The sequence below is a fragment of the Artibeus jamaicensis genome, unplaced genomic scaffold (genome assembly GCF_021234435.1).
Source record: "Artibeus jamaicensis isolate MK-2021 breed Jamaican fruit bat unplaced genomic scaffold, CSHL_Jam_final contig_490, whole genome shotgun sequence".
Lineage (NCBI taxonomy): Eukaryota > Metazoa > Chordata > Mammalia > Chiroptera > Phyllostomidae > Artibeus > Artibeus jamaicensis.
The window spans coordinates 5,808,287-5,828,577 of record NW_026521861.1 but is presented as its reverse complement, the minus strand read 5'-3'; the positions used below and the strand labels follow the sequence as shown (position 1 = coordinate 5,828,577).

General features: G+C 39.7%; 1 protein-coding gene across 9 annotated transcripts in view; it reads left to right on the top strand.

The window, feature by feature from the left end:
- SORCS1 (sortilin related VPS10 domain containing receptor 1) overlaps window positions 1–20,291 on the top strand; it is a 485,244-nt gene that overhangs the window by 323,199 nt on the left and 141,754 nt on the right. For all 9 annotated transcript variants that reach the window (XM_037165612.2, XM_037165607.2, XM_053668607.1 and 6 more), the window contains one exon: window positions 1,795–1,868. In XM_037165612.2, the coding sequence (XP_037021507.2) occupies window positions 1,795–1,868 (74 nt within the window). The remainder of the gene's footprint in view (window positions 1–1,794; window positions 1,869–20,291) is intronic.

Genomic DNA, 20,291 nt, shown 5'->3' with positions numbered 1-20,291 from the left:
TGGGGATTAAGAAGCAGGACATGGGTACTCTGGCTTCTTGGGGTTGTATTAAGAGTGAGCTGTCCCATCTTCTATTATCTTTATAAAGGGAGCTATGTCAACTTCTCTGCTTAGCACTTTTAAAATGAATCAAGCATGAAACACACCCAGGAAAATTTTCTTCCCTGGATGTGATGGGGCAGAAAAGAGTAATAAGACTTAAAAGAAAAAAGCCACAGATTCTCCTTGTCTGGATGCCCAAATACTGTGTAGTTAGAGCCAGTTGAACTGCATGCTTTAGGAGCCAGATATTTCAGCTATTTGTGGGTGGGGTGGGGGGGCGGAGCTAGGATGTGTTTTGATCCAGTGAGCACAATGGTATAGAAAGCTTTTTCAGATGTCAGTACTTACTCACCTGAGCTACCTTGCTCCTTGGACATGCATGGTGTATCTGTAGCCTTGGTGATTCACTGGGTGAGCCATTTGACTCTTCACTGAGTGCTGGGGCTGAGGAAAGAGGACAAGACCCAGCAATCGAAGTACTCGGTACACAGTGACTCCCCATTCACTCACTCTGGGGTTGGGCAAATACAATGCTGGAAGTTTGGGGTTTGTGAGTGGGTTACAGGCCAGGCACATAGCAGAAAGAAGATGTTCCAAATTATATTTCCAAGACAATAGCCAAGTGATCAGTGAGCACAAGAATGCTGACAGCAATGGGAATCTCTTGACTGCCATCAGGGGACACTTCTGGAGGCACAAGAGGGCTCCAGGGGTGTCATGTGAGTGAGAAAGAACTGGATGTAAGAGATCTAAGAGAAGATGGAGTAGTGGAAGGTTAGATCCTGTCTCATAGGCAGTGTTTGTGTGCAGTTGCCCTTGGGGAGTGCTAACACAGTGTAACAAATGGACTTGAACTCTTACCATCTATATAACTAACTGTAAAATGGTCATAATAACTTCATGTATCACAGCGATGTTGTATGGATTAAATGAAATAGTACATAAGAAGCACTTGGATGATTAAGGAAGAACTTACTCATTGCCAGCTCCTTCTATAGCCTGAACTTCTGGTTACTGTTGAAAAGACCAATACCTGCTCCGCTTGCTGGCAGGATATAGGCCAGTCTCCCTAACTTGCCATCCAAAGCCTTTCCCTCAACATTTTTGCCGGAACTTATTTAGATAAGCCAACATTATTTATATCTTGTTCCTGTTTATCTCACCACTTTGACCTATGTTGTCCTCCTTGTGCTTGTCCTATTTTTTGTCAGTTTGAATGCTGTCATCCCTTCAGATCCCAGCTGAATTTTCACAATGTCTGTGAAGCTTCCCTGATTGACTGCTGAGTCTATTCCTTCCGCATCCCTTTGTACCTGGCTGCTTTATACATTTCTCATTATTTTAGTTAAATTCCAGGTATTTTTATCTGCTCTTTGAGAGCCAGGTCTAGACTTAGCATTTTTGCATATCCCACACAATGACCTGGATGTGCTTGATCAAGTGGGTCAGCTGACTTTGTCACCAGACAGAATGGGATGCGAATCACAGTCTGGTCCAATATGTAAAGGGCATGTGATTTCCAACAAGTAATCTTCCTGAGCATTAATTTTCTTATCTGTGAAGTGGGAATATTAATATTTGCCTTGCAAAACATATGTGAACAGTAGAGATGATAGGTAGAGTGTTCACCTGGCATGTGGCAGGTGTTTCATAAATGGTGGGTACTATTATCATTACTGATCTGACAAAGTGATATTTGTGTATTCAACGTACCATCAGGTCATGGTGCTAAGTAATTTCTTTTCTCTATAGTTATACAGCTCTGCTGAATTCGGGAGAAGGTGGCAGCTTATCCAGGAAGGGGTTGTACCAAACAGGTTCTACTGGTAAGTCTCTTTAAAATTTTTTTATTGTATTTTTGACATTACCATTTAGTTTCCTTGTACCCCCTCCCCCACCATCACCACACTGTTGTCCATGCCCATGAGTCCTTTTTCTTTTTTGCTCAATCCCTCTTCCCCCGAACCTCCCCTACAAGCCTATAGCTCTTGCCCTGCTCTCTATCAACAAGTCTGTCTCTATTTTGCATGTTAGCTCAGTTTGTTCATTAGATTCCATGGGGGAGTGAAATCATATGGTATTCATTGTTCTTTGACTGGTTTATTTTACTTAGCATAATGTTCTTCAGCTGCATCCATGTCGTCACAAAGGGTAAAATTTTCTTCTGGGATACTACTCGGCTATTAAAAAAGCCTCAGTTTCTTTTGCTGCAATGTTAAGATATCACCTAGCAAATAAGCACTGGACTTATTTTCTCACCCAGCGCTCTCACAGGGGGTCTCTTCTTATTCAGATATGCCCACATCCCCCTGTGGCAGGAAATGGCACTGGAGTAGTAAACATTTTAGGAGAATATTAAAGCTGTGTTATAAATTACTTAATGAACCCAAAATAGATTATTGAGGTTACGGAACAGCAGGGGCTTTGTAACTGTTGTTTTGTTATATTTTGATGTGACTTAGGCGACAGACACTTAAAATTTTAATAGTGACTTTTATTACTAAAAGCATTATGCACACATTTCTTCCATGTTCAAATAAAGGTTTTCATTGTAAATAAGTAGATCTTATTTAGTTTAAAAGTAGATCTTCCTCTCACTTCTGATTTCAGGTTTCCTAGATCTTTTCTTTATCACATGGGATGCAACCAATATTCATAATTTCTTACTTAACCTTCCAGAAATGTTCTATGAATTGTCCAATATAGTCTTAGTCATCTTAAGCTACTTTAACAAAAAGACATAACTGGGTAGCTTAAACAACCCATTTGTTTCTCATAGTTCTGAAGGCTAGGAAGTTTAAGATCAAAGGGCTGGCATATTTACCTCCTGGTAAAGGCCAGAGTATTTCAATAAATACTGCAGAAAATTACAGAGGACTTCCTTATTTCTCTGTCCTCACTTGATTGAAAGACAGCGCTCTAGTCTCTCTTCCTCTTTTGTAAGGGTACTAAGCCCATTAGGGGGACTTCACACTCATGACCTTGTCCTACCCTAATTCCTCCCAAAGGCCGCACCTGTAAACACCATCACTGGGGATTAGCACTTCAACATGTGAGTTGGCAGCCATAAGTCAGTCCATAACATTCCCATCCCAGGCCTCCCAAAATTTATATTTTTCTCACATGCAAAAAACATTCATTCCATCCTGAGAGCCTCAAAAGTATTAACTTGTTCCCGTATCAGCTCTAAAGTCTAAAGTCCAATGTCTCATCAAGTATAATTTAAATCAGATACAGATGAGAATTAAGGTATGATTCGTACTGATGAAAAATTTCTCTGTTCTGTGAATTTGTGAAACCAGATTAACCATGAGCATCCAAAATAAAATAGTGGGCTGGGCATAAGATAGACGTTCCCATTATGAATGGGAGAAAGTAGAAAGGGGTGAGAGTATTCAGCACCCCCCACATGGTAGAACAAGAGTGAACTTTGGTCTGTTTCTGTTCTTATTCAGACACTAATCCCATCCTGGGAGTCCACTGTCATGACCTCATCTAAACCTAATTACCTCCCAAAGACTCCATCTCCAGAAACTATCAGTTTGGTGGTTAGGACTCCATCATACGTATTTGAGAGGGGCAAAAATATTCAGCCCGCAGATTTGCATTTACATAAATGTGAGCTTATGTACACTGTTCTGCGCCTTGTTTGTTTGATTGTTTGAGAGGATGCAGTTAATACATGCCATCAGTTTTTCACGTAGCTAAGTATCATTTTACTCTAAGAATATAGATTGGAGGTGAATCCTAGACTTATTTAGTGTACAAAAATAAATCGTATGTGTTGGTGGGGTGTGTGTGAGAAGAAAGAGAAATGTAGGGGGAGAGAAAGAGAAGAGAAGAATAGAGAAAGGGAGGGGAGGGGAGAAGAAAGGAGGGAACAGACAGCAAAAGAAAGAGGCAGAGAAAGTAATACATATATGTATATGTGTGTGTGTATATATACACGTATAGTTTTTATGTTTATTGTTGACATTATTACAGGTATCTCCCATTTTCCCCTTCTTTGCCCCTTCCACTCAGGCCCCACCCCTGAGCCAGCCTTCACCACAATTATTCTGTATCCGTGAGCTATGCATATATATTCTTTGACTAAGCTTTTCCAGTCCTCCTCCCCACATACCTCCCCTCTGAGATCTGCCTGAGCCCATCTTCCTGATTAAACTAAGCATGGCCTCACTTTACGGGAAAGAAGGGAAATGATACAAGTCCCCTGTGGCTTTTGTGCTTTTCAGGACCTAGATCCTGCTGAAGAAAGAGCACAGTATGGATATTCTAGTGTAGCTTTGACATGACCTGCAATCCCTTTGAATTTAGAACCTAAACCTGCCAAAAGATGTGACTGCTTGCTCTAATGTATCTAATCTGCCACTGGACACACCATTCAGGTTGTTTTCAGACTTTTGCTGTTGTAAACAGTGCTATGAAGAACTAGCTCCAACAAGAGTTTCACTATGCCTCTTTCACATCATTCCTGGTCATTGGGACAATGACCTTTTCAGAGCCAATGAGCTTCCTGGGGATAGGACAGTAAAAGATGTCTCTCCTTTACTCCTCCTGAAATCACACTGCCTCTCATCAGCCTTTGGACTTGCATGTACTTCTAAGAGAAATACATTTTTCTATTCCTCATTTTCAAACTCTGCCCTAAAACCCCTGTGGGAGTTGAAAGCCAGAGACCTGCATTGGAGAAATCTCTTAAAATGCGAATGAATCTGCCTGGAAAAGTGAAAGACAAGCCATTCGCAAACAAACGGGTCAAAGGTAACACATAGAGACTTCCATGTGGAATATCCCCTCCCATCATAAAGAGATATTTATAACTACATGAGGTATTTGTAGATAGCAGCGGTTCACCGCTTTCCTACGCGGCTCTTGCTCAAGGATCGTTCCAGCGCTGCTTTCGGCATTCCCACTGGCCGCTCCATTCTCCAGGACCTCGGCTCTAGCTATCTCGAGGTCTCCCTTCTCTGATCAGCATTTCTTCTCTTTTCCTTCTACTCAGTGTCTCTTATTCTTTATCCATGAGGCACCCTATACCTCTGTGTATTTTGCCTAGAGATTATAAAGTCACTTGGGGAAAGGGAGTCCATGTTTTATTTTATTTTTTTATTCTCTTTCCCTTGGTGTTATATATGCACAGAATGGTCTTGGAAAATAAATCATTTTATTTATTATTTATAAAAATTAATGCGATTTTCCTAATTTAAGCTGGAAATGGAGTTATGCTTTGCCCATGAGAACATGTGAGAGACAAATCTTCCCTCAAGTCCTGCTCCAAGTGACTGAAAGTATCTCCACAGGAACCCAGCACTAGAAGGTAGAGAGGTGCAACTCACAGAGGCCTGGATGGAAATTTATTCCTATCCACCGGAACAAAGGAAAACATTGACTAAAAGACAGGCAAGGAAAAAGAGCTGAGATGAAACTATTTCCCATGAGTGTCACATGATATACAATGGTTTATGACTCACCTCGCTGAAGGTCTTGTTTACACACAGCATTGTGAGGTGAATGGACCCCCATCATTGCATCAGTGAGTGCTAATTGCAATCTCTTCTTATCTATTCTTTGAATGAGGGTCTTCTATCTGAAAGCCTGATTATCTAAGCCCTTGTAACCAAATGTCATAAAATGATCATCCTTATAAAAACTCCATACACGGTTGTGTATGAATTCTAATCACTCTGTTTGTTTAGTAAATTAAATAGTAGCCTGTCCTTCTGACTTGGGGAACAGAGAGACACAGCTTCCCCATTCAAGCTCTAACAGTGTGATAAGCATTATTCAAAGCTATTTAATCCTCATAGCAATTTTATGAAGTAAGGCTTTGCATTATCGTCATTAGCAGATGGGGAACCTATGACATGAAGAGGTGAAGTAATGTAGCCAAGGTCACAGAGCCAGAAAGTGGCAAAGCCAGTATTTAAATGCAGGTCGGCTTGCTCTGACATCTATGCTCTACCAAAGCAACGACTCTGTTGCCTACGCCTGTTGGCCTTGTTTTCTGGGCTGGGACAGGGAGCCCCCTGAAATTCAGCCCATGCAGGCAGATGAGTAGCGAAAGCCCAAGGCTCTTTTGGCCACCAAGTCTTCATGTGTATCTCTCCAGCTAGGCTTGCCAAAAGGCCCCATGGATTCTTTAAGGTCAGTGGTTTTTCTAGAGAGGGCTTGAGACCTTGTGGGTTGCATGGCACATGTGACTGTTAATGAAAGCCTATTGGTCTCTTCGACATGGTCTGTATTTTCTGTCTCTGTACAACTTTCTGAGGCTGGCAGACAAGGTGTCAATCAAAGCTGTATACATTAGACTTCCTGCTGGAAACCAGTTCATTCAAATTCATAGGAACTATGGGGCTGTCTAGGATTATACAGCAGGCGCAATTAAAAGAAGGCCCCTTTAATCATTTCTGCACAGAGCCTGGCTGTGGGGGTGTGGAAGGGACTCAAGGAACTTTTTCTAGTGCTAAATTGAGTTGTTAAGTTACCCTGAATAACTTAGTATTTTGAATAGAGAAAAACGAGGATAAATTTATATTTTTTCCTCATCTAGTATACTTGATAAGTATCTTTGGGGGGGTATGGTGTTACTACTGCCTGGAAGTAGTCATTGGCAATTGTAAAATAATTACGGAATATAAAAGCTTATACTATCTCAGTGGTTGCTGTTAGCACTACAATAACTAACATAAATGTAAGTATTCCTCCAAGGAGTTCAAATTGCTTTCAAAACCAGTTTACTTGTATAGTGCATATTTTCAAACATATTCTACCACAATATTGCTCTTCAGAAATGAATTCTCTTGGGAGGCAGTACAGGCTAGAGGCCAAGGGGCTTAGAGATAGTGAAGTGTGAGTTGCAGGTTTACCTTTTACTAAGTAAGGGAGTGTGAGGAAGTTACTTCACCTTTGTGTGCCTCAGTTTTGTCCTCTGTGAAATGAGGATAATACCTGCTTCACTCAGTGAGATGTTTCTTGTAAGTTGGTTTTATGCCTGGCAGCTAAGAACTGTCTTGAGTACCCACTGACTAACAGTAATACTATTATTAATAGGGCTGACTTTCCACCTCTGTTAGTTTTGATTTCCCCTGCGTGGGCTTCATTCTCAGGCTGGCTTTCCCTGTTTGTGGCAGTGAGAGACATGATCAGCTTAGCCTTACATTCTAATAGCTTTGACTCCCCATCAAACCAGTCTGCCTCCTTTCCTCTATATCCAGGGACTGAATCTGAGTGGCCTGGCTTGGATCAGGTGATACATTACTCGTGCAGGTCAGACACATATCTACTCCGGGAACTAAAATAGGAGATAGAGTTGAGACCTAGTCACACTGCATGGTTCAAGGATAAGGAAGAGTTGATTCCCAAAAAGAAAAGAAGTGGATTTCTCATTAAGAAAAAAATATATAGATGGGTGATCTGAGCATCAGCAAGATAAAGTTCATTAATAGGGATTTGTATTGTTAAGTAATTACGGTGGTTAAAGCACATGATAAACCATACTGTTCGATTCTCATAGCAAGATCGTGAGTTAGGGATTCTTACCCTCCTTTGATAAAATGAAAAGCTAGGTAATTTATCCAACATAATACATAGTACGTAATACAGCCAAATTTTGAAACTTGGTCTCTCTGGGTGTGTGGCCCTTATTTGCAGCAGTAAAGATCAGTCCCAAATTCAAGACTTACCCGCCCTCAACATTTTCTAGTAATAACTGCTGGTTTAACAGTTCAGTAATTAAGAACCTAAGTGTTGAAGTCGACATTGAAGAGGAACATGATTCTGGAGGAACAGTGCTACCCAAATAAGTGACTCTCCTACCGAAAGTCAAATTTACTATTAGAGGTTGATAAATGTGGTTTGTGGGGATCTGATTCAAGTTTAGGTCAGTGCCATTGAAAGACAGTTTCAGTTATAATCCACTCAGCAATGTATTATCTATGCAAAATATGAAGCCATCTTAGGGCTGCTTCACTTAATTAAAAATAGGTTCAGGCTTACCTTATTGATTATGGGTTTTTTTAATTTTATTTATTTATCTTTAGAGGGGAAGGAGAGAGGGAGAGAAACATCAATGTATGGTTGCCTCTAGTGCGTCCCCTGCTGGGAACTGACCTGCAGGGAACTGTCCTGTAACCCAGGCACGTGCCCTGACTGGGAATCGAACCTCGATCCTCTGGTTCGCAGGCCTGCACTCAATCCATTGAGCTACACCAGCCAGGGCTGATTATGTTTTTTTGAATACAGGGGACTGGCTGGAAATAGGGCAGATAGAAGTTGATTACATAGTTTCTGTGACTAATTCACACATGGAAAATTAAGAGTTGGTTCAACAATGAACCTTTGTTATTCTAGAATACCAGTGTTGTTACAATGATGTCCCTCAGGGGGCATGTGACAGTGGTATTATATAGCAGCAAGATAACTCTATTCCTAATATGTTTGAGCTTCTATGCACACGCTCATCCTTCCCCCTTGGTCAATGCCATTAATGTGAATGAGTTCCCTCATGTCTTTGGCCACAAGTCACATTTGTTAATCACTTGTGTGCCAGCCTCATCGCATATATATTTTTATAGTCAGATTAATAATGTGCAACAATTTATTGATCAAAACCTATCTCAAGATGTGAAAAAATGCAACCTATTTTTAGGAAAAAAGTAAGTCAGAGATACTGACATACAAGTCTGGAGAGTCAGGAGGTCTAACTTGACCTCGGCTTCACTGGACACAGACGCTCATTAACATCATCAGATCTCGTTCTCACTCCATCGCTCACCCCCACTGGCCTCTGTGTTAGCTTCACTGTCGGCCAGATTCTCTTCTCCGGTGGCCCTAACACTTTGCTTCTTCCCAGATTCACTTTAGCAGAAAAGAAAACACCTTTTCATGTGTCGCTCCAGGAAAATCCCTGGAAATAAATCTTATGGGCCCTGAATAAGTTGCATGCTCACATTTAGACCCGGGGTACAATCCATTCCAATAAAAAACATGGACAGACAATATGGAATGGTGATGCCCCCAGAAAGACTGGGGAACTTTTACCGAAGGAAGGGAGAACATCAATGGGAGGGTATCAGCAAGAGGTGTTCATTAATGGCAAGTGTTTTATTTTTTTAAATGAGAAATAACTAAGATAAACACAGAAACATGTTACATGTTATTAAGTTGTGGTCATGGAATTTAACCCCAGGTTTGTCTGGATAAAGAGCCTGTGCTGTTTAAGCACCATGCTCTTCTCTCTCCAGTAACCCCACTATTGTAGGGACTAATGAAGCCTCGCTTGAGCTCAAACTCCCCCTGAAGCTTCTTTATGGACCCCACTACACAGAGCCTTCCTTTTAGAACTGCTCTGTTGGCACGTATTTCCGGTTGGCCTCATATTTATTGGGGTCTACATCCAGTTATTAAAGTCACTTGTGTCTATATACCTGGCCTAACATACTTAACCAGGGAACTTTCATCCAGACTTAAAAATAGTTTCTCTTTCTTATTCCAACTCATGTCATACCACTCAGCCTTTGGTTCTTGTTGAATATCGCTGCTGAGCCAATTTCAGATTTTTCTTTTCTTATTATGTATGTTTGATAGGCAGTTTGTTTTATGTTCACCAGGCCGCCATGACCCTTTCTCATGCTCCTGAGGATATTCCGGTCATCGAACACAGCATCTTCAAGACTTCTAAGCCACTCATGCCAAGGGGACTTAGAGGATGGGGCATGTGATGACTATAATCTTTTTTCCCCACAAATGGGGTGAAAGTATTTAATAACAAAAGACTCCTCTGCACTTTTTCTTTTCCAGACTCTGCAAACTGGAAATGGGATAGAATCTAATGGTGCTAGTAAAAAATAGGAAAACTCTATTCTATCAGAATAACTAAATGATTTGGTACTATATTCAGAAGGGAGTGTAGCTATAAGGGGAGACCCCCAAAAAACCAGAATTATCTTCTGGGAGGGTGGGCCCCTTGTAGTACAAGCTTCCCCCACTAGTTGAGTGTTCTGGAAACCCATCTGTATCAGTGGATCAGCTGGCATTGTTGTGAGAGGCTGCATTTGGCTTCAGAGAAATTTTTTTGAAGACTTTCAGTATGTTTGCCCATTTCATGATGGGAGATTTATGAGCACACCTGCCCACATTACACTGAGTTTTCAGCTGTTTTTGACTAAAAATGGAATGACCCCCTTGCCCTACCATCCTGATCTCTGCCTGAGTGGGTTTTTTTAATTTTGTTTCCCTGGATGAAAAAGTCCTCAAAGGGAAACATTTTGATGATGTGGAAAAGGTGAAGCAAAGAACAACAGAAGCACTAAGCATCATTAAAATCAACCATTCAAAAACTGTTTTGAGCAGTGGAAAAAGCCTCAATATAGGTATATTGCATAAAATGGAGAGTGCTCTGAATGCAATTACAGTGACTGACATTTAAATATGTAAGAATAAATACACAATTTTTTATAAATAAATTGCAGTTTTTCGTCACCTTTCCTCATATTTTTTTAATCTACTCTGTCCCCTCCTTCATTTAAACCTGTGAAGCAGGTCAGCATCTGTAGAGAACTTTCAGAAGAACACCATCACTTATTTTCAATTTTATGTCAAGCTGAGAGTATTGTAGAATGTCTTGCCCTTCAAATCAGCTTTTCTTCTAGGCTTTCATATTTCTATACTCCTTGTATCCTGGCTTTAGCACTTAGAGTTTCATTCAACTTTTCCAAGTCAGCATTTCCAAGTTCACATCCCAGCTTCACTATTCACCAACTGTGTGGTCCTGAGAAGTACTGCTCTCTGTGCTTCTATTTCTTTCTTCCAAGGCTTATTTTGAGAATGAAAAATGGTATGTTGTCATAATAATTGTCAAGTAACTTAGCATTTAGTATGTTCTCTATATTTGTGTTTTTCCTTCCTTATATTCCTCTCCTGTTAGAACAGTTATTTAAGGACTAAAACTGTCTTTAACTTGTTTCTATCATGTGTACAACAATAAATGGGATAGCAGAAACTTGTATCTATGCATACATACATGAGGTACTGACATTCATTGAATACATACATGCATGTATACACACACACATAAACCCACAAATACATACAGGTTGGAACACATCTTGAATGGACCTAGTTGTTAATTTAGGCAGCCATATAGATGGTCTTTCAGCAATAGGCTGGAAGGTTAGACCTCTAAGCCATCAAAATATATATTGAAGAGGGGGCAGAGAATTCTAGATCAGTAAAGGCAACACTTTCCCATGCAGTAAGCTATTTATTAACTCAACAGGCTGTCTCAAAGAATAATGAGATCCATGTTGGCAGAGGAATTTCAGCAAAGATGGGGTAACTGCATCCTAGACTGCTCTAGGGAGTTCTGCCCTAGGCTGCTGATATTGTCAGATCCTTTACACGCTTCCACATGTAGAATTCAGAACTCAGAACCCCCTTTCTTTAGAGTATTCTCTTCTCATACTTTCCCTCATCCTCCCTGATGATCTCTTCTGTTTCTGAGTCCCCTACTTTTTGAGTTGAACCATGTTTGTGGTTTGGATAAGGGGCAGCCAAACACTGCAGAGATCTGACATCCTGACCTCCCAGGAGCTGCAGTGGGACATTTCTGGCACCTGTACTAGGAGTTCTAGATAAGAGGATTTTCACTGTCCTTGAGAAGCCTGGTGTTTTATCTTTTATTTTTCTCCATTACCAATCCTCACAAGTGCTATTTTCTAACCCTCTTGCTCCTTCATCCATTTCTTAATCTCTTTCTATGAATAGCAAGTTTTCCTTACAAATTAAATTAAATGTCCCCTGCTACCATGGGAACCCATCCCTTTCCTTGTCACCTTCATGCAGTGATGGCACCTTCATTCACTGATCCCTGTCCTCCTTATCTTGATGATTCCCTGTCTTCCTGGACTGCAGCTCCTCTGTCTGAACAATTGAGATTTGGCCACTCCTCTAGATTTTCCCTACGGACTCTTATGATGACAGAGTGCAAGAGATGGCACTGAGTGAGAGTGAAAGAGAGGGCAAAAATCATGATCATGACTTACTGATGTAGAATAATATTAAAAGAAACTTATTCCTGCCCTAGTGATCAGACCTCACTTAGCTGCAAGTTCAAGAGCATCTGGGTTTGTACAGTGTCTGTGTCTGTGGTTTCTCTTGCTCATTCAGTCATTGGCCACCTGTGCATGTTGCCTCCAGTCAATAAAAGACAGTATTTAGTGTTTCAGGGTGAGAGCTCTGGAGATAGAATGCCTTTGTTAGAGCCCTGTTTTCAAGGGGTTGACAGATGAGCGATTTAATTAGCTTCTGTAAGCCTTACACTCTTCATCTATATGATGGTCATCACAGTAGCATCTTCCTCATATGCTTGTCAGGTTTAAAATTGGATCTCAAGTTATACTCTAAGCAGATATAATGCATGATGAATAGATAAATATTAACTTATTTAAGAGAGAAATAGAGAAGAGTTGGGTATTAATAAGTTTTTGAAATGGGGCAATCTCATTTAATATTTAACCTAATTTCTTTTCTATGGAAATTATATATATATAGTGTTTCCCCAGAATCAGGACCAATGGGATAGTAAAATCAACTTACTGACCTATTTTGTAGCTTCTCAGTTATTTGAAAACTTTTATTACTCAGTTCATTTAATTTGCATCAGTTGAGTACTTTTCAGAGCTAACTCTTGTCCATGAAGATACAGTCAAACCTTGGTTTTCAAATGTCTTGGTTTTCAAACAACTCAGTTCTTGATCAAGTTGTTCATGGAAAAAAAAATGTCTCGGTTGTTTAACAGAACTTTGGGTCTCAATTCTCTACCTTACAACCCTTTCATGCTAATATGTATATGATCAGTCACTCGTCTCTCAGACAACAAACAAAGGAGATTGGGTTTTTGAATAAATTGCTTCTTGAACAGGTTTCCAGAACAAATTAAGTTCAAGAACTAAGGTTTCACTGTTATGGAAACTTGCCCTTAAGGGTCTTGCTGCTTGCAGTGGGACCACAAGGAAGCTTCTACTGAATTGTATAAAAAATCTCATGCCTGCATAGCTGCCTACTGTGAGTTTGCAGCCAAGCATCTAGCTGGGGGCCTAAGGTCACAAGGCTGGTCATGAAATTGGGAAGGGGAGAGCAAGGACAAATTCAAAACTACCAGTATTTCTGCACTGTCTCTCATCACCTCTAAACGTCCTTCAGAGTGGAATGGCTGCTACTTCTTTCCTGTCTTCCAAGGTTCATTGACATTTCCTTTTGGTCACCTCTAACTTGAAACCATACATAGACTCTAGGAAATATAGTTGTAGGTTGGCCAAGTTGATTCAGTACAAAAGCATCACACGATCTGCCCCTTGAAAACTTGGTACCTGTGCACATCTTTTTAAACCACATATAACTTTCAAGTAAATAATAAAAACAAAACTATGCTTTCCCCTAACCTGATGGATTTTCTCCATACAACTTAAAATATGACACTTATCTTCCCCCCAAAATCAGTGCTATATTATCTATCTTTGGATGATATTTCTCTTCTGAGTCATCATATTCCCACCTTCTCTACAGGGTGGGAGAAAGTAGGTTTATAGATGTGAGTATGAGAAACACAGTTTATTCTTGTATTATTATCTATTAATTATAGTGTCATTTATTTGTATTATTTGTTATTTTCCATACAAACAACTGTAAATGTACTTTTGCTTATCCTTGTATTATGTAACCAAAATACTGAGATGTAAGGTCAACTACTACTAACACCTTATGTTGAAACAGAGGAATGGGAGAGAGGGAAAAAGAGGGAAAGGATGTACACATGCGCACAAATATCTTCATATTAATTTATGATTTTGTGGAAAATCTCTAAGGAATTGTTCCTAAGAAAAAGGATTTGTCTTTTGATGGGCCAAAGACAAGAAGAAATTAACCACAGAGCTAGGATTTGTAAGTGCCTAAACAGTGCCTGGCACGTGCCATATATCATCGAATCTAAAATTTCATTGATGCAGATGCACTCTTTTATCATGTATCTGTCAAAATCTTTCTGACAATTAAACTTTATCATTTCAATGATTGAAAAATACCTACTGACTTAAGAAATGTTAAAATGGAAAAAATGAGCATCTTTGAATTGATGAAATGGATGTTTCTAGCAATAAATACTTGCTAGATGAGTGAAAAATGAGGAATAGATATTGGGAATGAGGCAACCAAGGATACTTATTTTTCAGATCAAGATGTAGGAGGGTAAATTCTAGACGGGAGGGTAGAGAAGACCCAGAAATTTGCTCACTTGACTGAGTAGGAATGAAAGGCAGAGCAGACTGAGAGAGATCCTAAAAACAGCTCTAAGATAAATGAATCTGTGTACATGCCTAGCCCTGATGTGTGTATGCATCAGAATCTCAGGATTCTTAGAGAACTTAGGAGCCATTGCATCTGACCTCCTATGACTTGCAGGAGTCCCTTCTACAAAATTCTGTATAAGTAGCAGAAAACAGACTTTTGCATTGAATTGGAGCTTTGTCTATCTGTCCAACAGGATCTATCTTTCTCTAAAGAGAATAACCAGAGGAAATGGACCTGTCCCACTGTTTTTTTTTATTGTTCATTTGGCACTTTAAACATCAATGCCTCTAAACACAGCAATCCCACAATTTAGAGTAAGCTGTCAAGGTTTTCATGGGCATGGTGAGACATGCCCTGGGCCGGGGGCAGAACTTGCTGCAGCATTTATGAGATTTATGGTAAAGGGATTTACATGAGGGCTAGAGTTTAAGGCAGATAAATCCCAAAAGACAAATACCACCAATAATTGAATTACTATGCCATTATCATGTGCTGAACAGAGCAGCTTTATGACTCTATTGTGACGAGATGAAACTTGTTAGAATATTTATGTGTCTGGGATCCCTTCTACATCCCCAACCCAGAGAACACACCACCTGTTTCATGTGCCTCCCATGAGCAGTTAGCTTTCCTGAGTAATTCAATAGCCAAGGAAGACACGATGCCTAAGAGGTGGAGTCCAAAATAGACATAGCATATAGCCTCATCAGGCACACACCTCACATTTGACCTCACATTTCAACAGCTCCTGCACCCAATGTATTTGCATTGTCAGCTGAAATCAGGCTCTTCCCATAATAACCAGGACAGCCCTAGAATAAATAAAGACTCTGGCTGTCCACATTGTTCTCTACTTCTGAACAAATAGTGAGTAAGAGCATTTCAGTAATGAGAGCCCCTTTTCCAATCTTACTATTTTTGAAAAAAATAAAATAACTATTTTTGTGATTGCTGAAATCTGTGGATCATAAACTTAGGACAGCTGAAATTTGACAATAGTTTACCTGTTCTACATGATAAAATGACGCTATCAGTCCACTCCAGATGATAATGATTTAGTAAAAACTGATTACCTATTTATAGTGGCTTTGATATAATTAAATATATTCTATGAGATTTGGCATAGATTTTTCCCTTAACTTTTTTTCTCAAATAATTTCAGAATTATAGAAGAATTGGAAAGATAAAATGGATTTCTGATACACTCTTCACTCAACTTCCCCTTATGTTAATATCATATATAATCATGGTGTAATATCCACAACTAAGAAAATAGCACTAGTAATGTCAACTAAACTGAAAATTTTATTTGGATTTCTTCAGGTTTTGGCTAATGTCCTATTTTCCAATCCAAGATCAAACCCAGAATTGTACATTGCATTAATTTATCATATCTCTTCAATCTCATATCTCCTGAAATCTATAGCATTTTCTCTGTCTTTCCTTACCTTTGATAACTTGAACAATTTAGGAACTTACTAGTTGGTTATTTTTTTTTAATTACAGTTTACATTTAATATTATTTTGTATTAGTTTGAGGTTCACAGTGATTAGACAGCCACAAACTTTACAAAGTGCTCTCCCCGATGTTTCCAGTACCCACCTGGTCCATATAGAGTTATTACAATATTATTGGCTAGTCAATAATTTTATAGAATATCCCTCAAATTGGGTTAGTCTAGTATTTTTTTATGATTACATGGTTGTAGCTTGTCAGGAAGTATGATTTGTTCTCCTGAAAAGATGTACCCTTCTCATGGCATCATAGCAAGAAGTACAAGTATCAATATGTCTTATTACTTAATGCCTTGATCACGTGACTAAGTGGTGTTTGCCAGGTTTCTCTATTGCAGTCACCGTCTTCTTTGTTTCATGCTCTATTTTTTATGTTCTCTATTTCTTAGAAGTTCATAAGGGAAGGAGAATTATCTCTAGCTCCTGGCAGGAGGAGTATCAAAAATTGTGTGAACATATGTTAAGATTGCCACAATAATTAGTAAATATTTTGGGAGAGATACTTGGAGGCTATGAATTTCACCCACTAATTTTAGTACTTATCTGTCGATCTCGCTTGTAGCAATTATTACTGTGGTGTTCTAATGGAGATTTTCTGCTTTGATCTTGTCTTATATATTGGAATTATTCTCTAAGTAATAATTGCCCCTCCTTGGCTGCTCACCTATTAATGCCATTGCTTAATTGCCTAACCAACGAGGTGACTGGAAAAAATTTGGTGAATAAGCCCAACACTGGATCATGGTTTGCTGTTCCTCTTTTTCCTCACTCGCTTGGAGCAGATAGCCAAAATAACCCCTGATGGACATTAATGTGTCCTTAAGATGGCACCTGCTAAGTAAGGCCTAGACCTCTCTGTCTGATAAAATTCTTCCAAAGGGGTGTCCAACCTTTTGGCATCTCTGGGCCACACTGGAAGAAGAGTTGTCTTGGGCCACACATTAAGTGCACAAACAGTAACAAAAACTGATGAGCAAAAAAAGAGGTTTTAAGTAAATTTACAATTTTTGGTTGGGCTACTTTCGTAGTCATCCTGGGCCATGTGTGTTGGACCTCTCCGTACTGGATGAAGAACGGAGAAGCACATGCATTTTTCCAGTGGCACTGCCCCTTATTGGCTGCGGAGTCAAGGATTCTCCCCAGTGGTTCTGCACTCTGCCCTTTGTCTAGTTGGGCATCTCACAGCATCTTCACCATTAGGAGGGGGCTGTGTAGGTGCTCACCATCTCCCGCACACACTATTTGCCCTTTTCTCTTTCTCTGCCCTAGTCAAGGAAAAATGCAAGGCTTGCTGCTCCCCCCAGACAAAGCCAACCTATTGAGGGGTACCGACCTTTGTTGTTTAACAGTGATTTTAATTTCTTAAGCAAAGAATGGAGATTTTAAATTGACCATTTGTAGAATGTATGGAAAATATAGTTTGGAAAATGGGCAAATATCATAAAGAGATAAGCACTTTTACAAACAAAAAACTTAAATGATAACATTTCTATAGATATAAGGACCAAAACATGAACAGTTTATAAAAGAATAAAATGGCAATTAAGTAAAATATTCAATCTCACCTCTAGAAAATAAAAATTGAAACAAAAATGGCATGACTTTTATTAATCCATCAAATGGATAGACTTTTTGAGAAGATAATGCTTAACCTTGGTGAAAACATGAGAAATGGACATTCTTATATGCTGTTCTTAGGAGTGTAATTTATGTGAACTTTCTAGAAGAGAGTTGGACAATACATCAGGAGTCTTAAACAAATGTTAATTCTCTTTGAGCCAGTGAAATTCCCTCTTTTAATAATCCTTCCTATTGAAAAACCAAGAGTTCAGAGATACATGCAAATATTTACTTACAAAGATAATTAGTGCAATATCATATATAGACAATACCAGTACCCATGGGCAGAAACTAAGTAAATTGTAGAATATCGTGCTGCAATCAAAACAGTACATTTCAATAGTATATTACATTATGCTATGTTGTATTAGTGATATGATGCAAAAATTATTTTAGGGAAAGGAATGCCTACACAAACATAGAAGAGATACTAAAGAATAAACAACAGAACATTAAAGGTGGTTATTTCTAGATGGAAGGATTGTGTGAATGTTTTTGTGTTTAACTTTCATACACTTTCATTATATTTTAAATGAACACACATTACTTTTAGTATTAGATGTTTAAAACCAATGTTATTACATAAACTGTACCATTTATAACAATAATAAGGAAGTGAAGCATATTTCCCAAAGCCGGGCAGGGGCTGGGGATTGGTGGAAGACAGCCGACAGGACTGCTCTGTGACCTCTGAGGAATAGCCACGGGGAATGCAATCTCCTCTCTCCTCCTCCTCCTCCTGCTCTCCTCTTCTCCCCTTTGTCATCCCTGTCGTGTCTCCACCCCTCTCACCCTCTCTTTCTCCCTGTCTTTTCTTCCCCATCTTGTTTCACGCCTTCCTCCACCTGCCCCATCCTCCACCCCTGTTTACCCTCCTTCCCACCCCCTTCTCTCCACCTGCGTCTCCTCTTCTTTCTATCATTCTGAGATTTGTTTCAAGTTAACTTCAGAAATTTACATCCCTAGTCGAATACTAATTTCTTTTTAAAAGATAAATTGGTTTCCTCGGCCATGCAGTTGGCACAGCCTTCAGAGTATTTCCACAGGATACCATCTCTGGGTTTGCCCACACCAGATCCCTTCAAACCTGTACTCGAAGGTCCACAAGTGCTTTGTAAATGAGCGAAGTACCAAGGAGATGAGCTGCCTTTTTGCTCCCCAGGAATTTTTGTCTCTGCTGAGAAGGTGGATTTAATCCCCTTCTATGCCTAACCCGACTCTGTTCTTACTGCCCTTCAAGCTTTAATAACTGTATCACTTGTCCTTCTCTATTGAAGTTTGTAAAGGCAATAGCCCCTCAGGGCATATCTTTTTCAGAAGTACCAACACCCTGAAATAAAGCATGTTTTTGTGTCACAACAGGCCAAAATCAGTAGAGAGGAGTTATTCAAGGATGCTTAAGCCAGCATTATGTGAGAGCCAGGGACTTGGCATTTCAATGCAGACACTAACACTGTGTGTCTGAGGAGGGGCCAGACTTACTTAGTCACTTTGCTAGTAGTTACAGAGAAGCCAACTTCAAATTTAGAAGCCCCAATATGTGAGCGTCTAGACTAAGTGTGATATCCAGTCTGTTCCCAATCACTAGGACATGGAACTCTCGAATGTTCCTAGGCCTGTGCTACCCTCATTACCAACACACATCTTACCCTAGTTGGTCTGCAACAAAGTACCACTCATTGGATGGCATATAAACAACAGACATTTATGTCTCACAATCCTGAAGGAGGGGAGTCTGAGCCCAGGGTGCCAGCATGGTGGGACTCGATGAAGGCCTTCTGAGTTTCAGGCAGCTACCCTCTCATGTAGTCCTCTCAAGGTAGAAGGAGTGAGGGATCTCTCTGGCCTGTGTTACAAGGGCACTCATCCCATTCATCAGGGTTTCACCCTGATAACCTAGTCATCCCCCTAAAGTCTCCCCTCCTGACACCATCACCTTGGAAGATAGGTTTCAGCGTTTGAATTTTGGGGAGATGCAGACATTCACACCATAGCAACACTTGCAAGCAGTCCTTGCAAGAGGTCAAGGTGTCTGAAGTTTCCCCATTAGTTTTTCTGCCTTTTCAGTGTAAGACACACGCACTGCCTTCTGAGTTCACAATATTTTTCCTGAGATACAAAGAGGTGAAAAAAAAGTATTTGGGGGTGGGTCTTTTTTGTTTGTTTTTTTGATTAGAAGGATCACTGAGTCAAGAAACTGAATTAGTAGCTCAAAACTCCAAGGTATTTGTTCTCCTGAAGATTTTATTTCTTTAATTGTGACATGAGGGCTTTGGACTAGTTAATCTCCAGCAGACTTTTCATCACTAAAGGACTCCTGAACTCATATTGTTGACCTTTACTCTTCACAATAACCTTATTTTTGAGTATTTTTTTACAGATGGTACATGGAGCTGTAGAGACATTAAAAAGCCTGATTAGGCAGATACGTTCCAATCTGATTCTCTCATTTAACTATACGTTCCTGGGCAGCTCAATTACTTTCAGAGCTAACACTGTCTTTCTTTATCTTCCCATCATGTTTCCCAGAACCTATATCATGTGTGAATTTTCTAAGCACACAATATGTGTCCTTTTCAGGTTGTCATCAATTAATGAGAAGGTCATCCACAAAGGCACAGTCTTACAGGGCGTATGTGACATTAATCCCACACTTAAAACATGCATGCCCACCACAGACCAACACCAGGTGAAAATGGCAATAGTTTTTTATGTAGTTAAAGCCACTTAGAGTTCACATACATATTTTTTCTAACAACTCTCAAGAA